Source organism: Arachis ipaensis, chromosome B08, assembly GCF_000816755.2.
Source record: "Arachis ipaensis cultivar K30076 chromosome B08, Araip1.1, whole genome shotgun sequence".
Classification (NCBI taxonomy): domain Eukaryota; kingdom Viridiplantae; phylum Streptophyta; class Magnoliopsida; order Fabales; family Fabaceae; genus Arachis; species Arachis ipaensis.
This window is the reverse complement of record NC_029792.2, coordinates 60,594,194-60,602,773: the sequence shown is the minus strand read 5'-3', so window position 1 is coordinate 60,602,773 and position 8,580 is coordinate 60,594,194. Positions and strand designations below refer to the sequence as shown.

Here is an 8,580-nt window from a genome sequence, read left to right as displayed (position 1 = left end):
ATATACAAGAATTTATTAATAAAATAAAAAATAATAGAGTATAAATTGATAATTCATATGAATAATATCAAAAATACCATATTTATTTTAAAAATTGGTTTTAATAATGATATTAATTCTGATAAAATTATTACTTATAATTATATTATATAATTATACATCTATTAGATAAAAAATAGTATTAAAAAATTTTTTAATGATTATTAAATTCGACATAAATTAATGTTTTGATTCAAAGTTAAATTAATAATTGATTAATTGTAGAAAAATAATACTGTCATGTTAAAAATAAAAAGAAAGCTATTATAAATTATTATTTTTATTATTTTGAATATTATACTGTGTGTGAAATTATCTTTTTATTATTTTAAATACTATAATAAATAATTGTGTGTATATTTCTAATTTTTATCAATATGTATAAATAGTTCTAATTTGAATTTTTAAATATATCTACACCAATTTGAGTTGGTCGAGTAAACAGCTTAGTCGTCCGCTTAAGCAAGTGTTGCCAGGGACGAACCCACATGCAATAAAGAGGAGACATTTACTCCCACAAAATTTTAAAATTTTAGCCCAACTATAAAATTTTTCTGGTCTGTCACTAATAACAAGTATTATTATTTCATATCACTGATAACAACACTACAAGAAAACAGCTCTATTGCCACGCTTTTAAAGCGTGGCAAAAAGTTGAAAAAAGCGTGGCGATAGCTTTTCGCCACGCTTTTTGAGCTACAACCACGCTTTTGAAAGGGTGGCGGTTGCTCTATCACCACGCTTTTGGTGACCTACCGCCATGCTTTATTTTTTGCCACGCTTTTGTGGATTGCCACGCTTAAAAAACATGGCCATATGTGTGAGATAGGGCCACGTTTTTAAAGTGTGACAGTAGCAAAATACGGCCACGCTTTAAAAGTGTGGCAATAGCAAGAGATACTGTCACGGTTTAAAAGCGTAGCCATAGCTAGAGATACGGCCATGCTTTAAAAGCGTGGCAATAGCCTTATCAAATTTAAAAAAAAAAAACTTTTTTTTCTAATTTTTCCTTTATCACTGCACAATATAAATTTTTAGTCCTTTTTTATTACCAAAACCTATAAATATAATGTAATTTTTATTACAAGACAAATCAAATAGTAATTAGTGACATAATTTATACTATAATTATTTTATACATTAATACTCATACATAATGTATCTCGAGTTCAAAATTCTTATTTCTCAACCAGAGTACAATAGCAATAATCAAATGGCCAAAGCATCATCTCCATATATATGTCCCACGGAGAAAGAAAACACTAGAGAACTCTTTTTATATGGATAAAAGAACGGAAGGAATTTAAGAGTTCAAAATTACAAGTCACGTTATATATAATAAATTCTATGCTTGTCCTCTACCAACTAACAACAAAAATAAAATTCTTTAAATAGTACAAAATGTCGTCACCCGATTCACGATTAATTTCCACAATTAAATAACCAAAGACTCCAAAAGTAGCCAAGAAGCGGCATCAATATATAATCTGCAAATTAAAAGTTTCATCACTAATAAATTAGAAAGCAATTATGCTAAGTCAGATAAAGATCATGAAAACTAACTTTATTGATTATATTACCTTCTCAACGTGGACCTCTAGATCATCTTGCTCTTCTTGTTGTAACTGGTTGTTATTGATATCAACACGTGGTGAGGGTCCCGTGTTGGTGTAAGTGGGAATGAATCTGAGGTGTTTATGAGGAAGACTTTGGTGGCATCAAAAGATCAAGAGAGTTAGGGTTATGGTGGTGCCATTAGAGGTGAAATTGAAAGGAAAAGTAGTTAGTGCTGCTCTTTGCAGCAATGTGTGACCCTGCAGTTTCATTTTCAGAGACTAATCAAATCAATCAAAGAACAAGTCTTTGAACTTTGAAGGACTCCTGAAACAAAAAGCAATAAACTACAAAAGGTAGGATTTGAATCACTGGCCACTTAAAAAGAACTAGGAAGCAGCTAAATGAGGTTTGGTAAGAAAGCTTAGTTCACATAGGATTTATTTAACACCATGTTTTTATTTTTATTTATTTAACACACCAATATAAATAGGGTGTGCAAATAAAGAGAAGAAAGCAGGTCAAAATGCATGAGCAATGTGCAAATAACAGCTAGAGTAAGTATTGGGATTAAGAAACAATTCCTAAGAAAGTTAACAATTCCTAAGTCTAAGATTAAAACATTAGTTAAGTATAACAACAATTAAAATGAGTAAAGATTGCATACTTGAATGAGATCAAAGACCATGTGAGGCCAATTAGGCTAGAGTAAGTGTTGGGATTCCTAATCAGCTTCCTCCAAACCATGATCAAGATGAGTCTTGTCATAACACTAGTAGGTGGCATGTTGGTTGGTTTGGACTCACCTTGAGCTCCATTTTTAGGGTGAAGCTCAGCTGTGGAACTTGAACCAAGCTTTGAAAGCACTGGCCCTTCCTTGTCAACACCATTAGCAACTGTTCTGTTACCATCGTGCCCAAGCTCTTCATAATCTAACCAAAACAAAGTGGAAATAAAATACACACTCCACTGAGAACACAAGAAAATGACATACAGTAGCATATAAGAGACTAATTACTACAATAATATTATTATTGTTATTATTAAAGACTAAAGATACCAACCAAATAATAGGAAGAGAACCAAAAAAACATGAGAGCCCACAATAATAGGAGATGTGAACATGAAAAAGGGAATAGAAACAAAACAAAGACCTAACATAATCTCACACTCCAACTTTGAACACCAACAACCATTTATCTTTATACAAGGGACAAAAGAAACATGCATGGTTGCAAAACAAACACAGGAAAAGTTCCAAGGGGCAATAAATGATAATAAAAGATCATGTTCAAATGCAGAATTTTAACGCTTAAATGGACATAAACAAAACCAACCAACCAACAATATTAAACAAGTTATGCCTTAGCTAAAGAAATTAGAAGTGATGCATCTTCAGATTCTTCACCATCCAAATTCTGGATCCTTAAATCACACAAATTAAATCAAATTAATCCCTAATTATTCATCATATTAAATATATTAATTCCATTCTCTTTTAATTTTTTGTCACTCTAAATATATTAATTCCATGATATATCCAATTGCTATAATAACTGATAATAAAATAGAACAGATACAATAATATTCATTAACAACTTTGAAGGCCTTTCTTACTGGTTGCAGGTACAGCAAAAGCAGAAAGAAGATAAGAGAAACCCAGAAAAGAGAAGTAGGAATAAGAGCCTTTGAGAATTTATGTGCATCATCTTGAATAATTGAATGATGATGGGATTGAAAAGCCACATACACACACACTAACATTAATAAATTGGATGACAAAAAAGAGCACTAATAATAAGCACTATCATCTGCTTGACGGGTTTCTTCTACCTTTGTTCTTCTAGAGGAAATTAGCCTGGAACCCCTTTTTTTCTTTGTTTGTAGAAGACTTTTAGTTGAAATGACCCCAAGGAGGATTTGCATAATCAAAACATTGTCTGGATTGGGAGCCCTGCAAGTAATATTAAAATAAAAAGCTGACAGTAACATTTAAATGAATCTTAAATTCATACTTGAGGAATTCAAAAAAGAGTAAAAATTGTGGCAAAAGCAAACTCTGAAAAGGAAACCGTATAAAGGGACAAAGAAGAAAGTATTGTCTCTTTTGTTGTAATTGAAGATTCTATACCTGTGATAAGCACAATAGAAAACCATTTTTGTTGTCTGTTTATCATTTTTCTCCGAAATGTGCAACTGCATTTAAGCAGGAAAATTTAGAGAAAAAAAAAGTCTCTAAATTATCTATAAGAAAATGCAACATGTCAACTAAACATTAGTCATGATGCATAACACTGAAATTCAAATTGTAAGAGGTTAACAATAATTCGCAAATGGAAGCCCGAAATAATAAATAAAAAATAAAAACCAGAGTTGATCCGACCTCCATTCGGTAGCCAGCCCTTGATGCACACATGGCATGGAAATAAGTAGAACACTTGCAACATTGTGTGCATGAACCATGAATTTGCTTACAAATAACACGAATCTGAAATTCAACAAACACAATTTAGATTAACATAGGCATAAAGAAGGAACAAGAGACGTCAAATGAAAACCATTTAGGAAACCTGTAGTCTATATCATTTTACAATTACGTTTTCTAAATAAATTGGGTATTGATATCTCACCTTAACAAAAGAACTTGACGGAATACTAAGAATACCCAAAGCAGGCTCCATCTTCTCATCACTAGCAAAAGCCACTTCAGGCCGAAACCAAGCACAAGTGACATGAACCCATAATGTGTCAATATCTATTGGCTTTAGAGTACCACCTAAGGAATAATAACACATTAACATAGTGAGGATAAAACAACTTTACTAAAGCTTCAAGATACTATAATATAATTTTATAGCAATACATAAAAGAGAGGAGGGAAAAAACAGTGAGAATAAAAGGAATACCAAAACCAGCAAGAAAACACACTTTTTTTTTCCGTTTTTAGCCCAAACTGAAACAATGCTCAAGTCATAACCAAAACAGAGTGCACCAGAAAAAAATCACGTCACAAACAACGCTAATATTGTGACCATTATCAATTAACTAAGAAGGAACATGAATCAGGGGAACGAATCAGGGGAAAATGAAAATGGAAAGTGAAAGCCCTAAAAGTAACCCCAACGGAAAAAATCGAGAAAATAAAAAAATAGAAGCGCTTGGTGAAGAGATCAGAACTTTGGAATCGGAGGGCTTGGAGGAGAAGAGACCATTGGGGATACCTTGTCGTCGCCCATGTTAGGTAGAGCTTGAAGGTGAACAGAGAGATGAAGAGTATGAAGAGTATGAAGAAGAAGATGAAGATTAAGAAGATGAAGAAGAAGGCGAACAGTGACGAAGGCGAAGGGCGAAGGGCGAAGGGCGAACAGTGACGAAGGCGAAGGGCGAAGGACGAAGGGAATAGGAGCTCTTCCAGTAGGCGAGTGTGTTTTCGAAGGGAAAAGAAGATTAGGGTTAGTGTCTAACGGGTTGGGGACCGGGTTGGGGGCCGGGTTGCGAGCCGGGTTGGGGGCCGGGTTGGTGTCAATGGGTTGGGGACCCTCTCGCCACGCTTTTACAACATAACTTTTTCTCTCTACGGCCACGCTTTTGAAGCGTGGCAGAAAAAAACCTTTTGGCCACGCTTTTAAAGCGTGTCAAAAGAGGAACAGGATATGGCCACGTTTTCCAAGCGTGGCCTTAATGAAACCCTTTTGCCACGCTTTTAAAACGTCCTTGTTGCTCTCTATGGCCACGCTTTTGAAGCGTGGCAGTTTTAAAACGTGGCCGTTTCTCTAATCAATTGCCACCCTTAAAAAAGCGTGGCCGTTGATCCTTTTCGCCACGCTTTTGAAGCGTGGCAAAAAAAAGTGGCCAAATCTCTAATCTATCGCCACCCTCATAAAAGCGTGGCCATTGACCACTTTTGGCCACGCTTTTAAAGCGTGGCCATAGGCCTTTTTTCTTGTAGTGCAAGTATTACATGAGTCTATATTTGCACATTTAAAATATAGGATTATGCTACATGTACATCAAAATCAGCCACCAAAGTCAACCACTAGTATAAAATACATGCTGGAATATAAATACATTGTAAAAATAAATTAAACCACACATGTATTTATATATAAATATATTTGTGCCTAATTTTAGTAGCTAATTTTAGTGTATAAATAGTATTTCTCAAAAAAAAATTCTTAATAAAATAACGTGAGTCATAAAAGCTATCTTGCACAAAAAAAAAAGTCATAAGTGATAAGAAGCCCAACAAAAGAAACAAAAAATAATAAGTTTGCTAATTAATCCTAACAATGCTCATTAACAATTCTAACATTATATGATGGGCCTGACTATTTTTCCATGAATCACGCTACATTATCTGTATCAAGGCCAGTCTTTGTCCTTTCAAAGAACAAATGTCAGTTGGAGACTCATCTAACGAAAATTTACATGTGTAAATATCTCCATATAATCTACACCCAAGAGTTGACCATTAATAATTATGTAGCCAATAGTGTTGGTAGAATTTAGGGTTGTATATAGTTTAGTTAATCCAAAAACTAAACTTGTTTTTAGGTTAGTCAAAAATATAATTTAGTTAATTAACTAAAATAATTTTATATGATAAAATTGGTTATTAATCAGTTAGAAAATTCAAAAATTGATTTTTAATCGATTATAAAAATAAAAACTAATTTTAAAAAATGACCAGTTTTTTTTTTAAATACCGGTTTTTACATAGATTAATTGAATTTTTCAAAAAAAAAATTAAAAATCGGTTTTTAAAAAAAAAATCGGTTAACCAATTTAAACACAAGAGCTGCATAAAATTTGGTTTTGGTTTTGGTTAACCGGTTAAAAATGGATTTTTAAAATTTGGTTTTGGTTAACCACTTTTTAATAATATGGATATGATTTTTAAAATTGTTTTATTAAATTGGTTAACCAAAATGTAGTTATGATTTTTTAACCGATTAACCATAATTTGGTTATTTTATATACACCCTTAGTAGAATTCAAGAGATGGGACTTAAAAAATGGTTCACTTTATTAAAATAGGCCTGCTACACCTACAAGCCTTTTTGACTTACAAGTTCTACAAGTTGGCGCAAGCCCAACAAAAACGACGCGCACCATACTCCCCACACTCGAACGTAAAAGTCACGTAAAAGTGCGCTCATTATGAAAGAATCTTCCTCTTCTTCCTCAATCAATACCCAAACCCTCGAGATTAAAGCCACGTTCAAAACCAAACAAAGCTCTGAAGAAACCGTCCAAATCCTCGCGAAAAGTAGAAGAAATCAAGAAGAAAAATACAAATCTGCATAAAAAAAGAGCAAAAAGAAAGAACAAACATTATTCAAGGTACTGTTTCATTTTTCTTCTAGATTTTTCACATTTCTATTTCTGATTTCGAAATCGAAGCACTATATCGTCGTATTTCTTTATCTGTTTCCTTGTTCTTGGTTTAGATCTCATATTACTATTCTGATGAAACTCTTCAAGTCGTTTACGCTATTTTACGTACTTCTAGTGAAATGATTTTTGGGTGTATACATATAAACTTTATTTTGTGAATGTTTGGATGTTTTTTAAGTAGGTTTGTATACATATAAACTCTGTATAGCGCATTTTTTGGTGTATATGTCAGTATTGAATGTGACTGGTGCTTCTAGTGGTATTTTGAACTTAAATATCATTCTGAACTCGTATAATGTCATTTTATGCATGTTTGGTTGAGTTGAATATGATTTTGAACTCATTTAATTTTGTTTAATTGAAAAAACAAAACGTGTATAGGACTGGATTTGGGTGTATGTGGCTGGTATTTGGGTGTACGTGACTGGTTTTTGGGTGTATGTCTCTGGTATTTGGGTGCATTTTTTATCTATTAACAGTATTTCTTTTTCCTTGCAGTAAAAATGACAAGCAAAAACCAAGGTGGAAAAAAATACAATGTAAGAACAAGTCAATTTTTTCTAATACAAATATAGGTTATTTTAATGACTCTAATTTTGCTTTGTTTACAGCAAACTAAAGACTTGAAGTGTGCCACCAGACTATTGAGTGAAAAATTTGAAAAGATGAGCGAGCCAAAGAAAGCGATCGTTTGTGAATTAGGTTTTGGTGGACTCATGCACATCCCGACAGTGAATGTGCCTCACAAACTATTAAAGGAGTTAGCTAACTCCTTTAAATTGGGCAAAAACACACTGGAAACAAGCTATGGTTCCTTTAAGGTTAAACCCAAAATAATAGGGGCTGCCCTTGGCCTCAATGCATCAGGTAACTGATTACAGAAAATCTCTATAGTTCCATTCTCTATAATATATTCTTCGTAATATCTTATTCTGATCTCATGTAATCAAGTAATAAATTTAGATGTATATGAGTAATATTTGGGTGCATATGAATGATATTTAGGTGCATTTCAAGTAATAAATTATTTTTTTTTGTAGGAGATCTATTTTCTGATAAAGTGGGTTATAAGAATCTTTCTGAAGAGAACAAACTAATTTTTAGAAGGTTCCAAGGCAACACTCTAAAGAAGCTGACCGATGACATGATAAGTATCGGTGTTGAAAATGAACAAGATCGGCTGATGTTCAAGTGGATCTTCATCCGTTTGTAGGAGATCTGATAAAGTGGGTTATAAGAATCTTTCTGAAGAGAACAAACTAATTTTTAGAAGGTTCCAAGGCAACACTCTAAAGAATAAAGAAGATGACATGATAAGTATCGGTGTTGAAAATGAACAAGATCGGCTGATGTTCAAGAGGATTTTCATCCTCTATATTCAGATGGCGTTCTTGTTGCCAACTACAATAAGCAAAGTATCTCCCGTGCAGCTCCAATTTTTGAGATGAAGAAAATAACGGAGGGTAACTGGGGAGCCCATGTGCTGAATTTCATCATCAAAGGCAAAACAAATTACCATCTGAAAAAGAAAAAATCAATCGATGGATTCCTCTATACCTTGATGATAATCTATTTTCATCTGGCAAAAGA

At 33.1% G+C, this 8,580-nt stretch overlaps 1 protein-coding gene across 1 annotated transcript in view; it reads right to left on the bottom strand.

The window, feature by feature from the left end:
* Positions 1,199-8,580, bottom strand: part of LOC107611084 — an 11,216-nt gene continuing 3,834 nt past the window's right edge. Inside the window, exons 2-8 of the mRNA XM_021108251.1 lie at positions 4,771-5,053; positions 4,224-4,369; positions 3,977-4,081; positions 3,725-3,789; positions 3,427-3,547; positions 1,620-2,525; positions 1,199-1,526 (exon numbers count right to left, since the gene is read on the bottom strand). Of these exons, the coding sequence (XP_020963910.1) occupies positions 2,358-2,525; positions 3,427-3,547; positions 3,725-3,789; positions 3,977-4,081; positions 4,224-4,369; positions 4,771-5,053 (888 nt within the window). The 3' untranslated portion in view covers positions 1,199-1,526; positions 1,620-2,357. The remainder of the gene's footprint in view (positions 1,527-1,619; positions 2,526-3,426; positions 3,548-3,724; positions 3,790-3,976; positions 4,082-4,223; positions 4,370-4,770; positions 5,054-8,580) is intronic.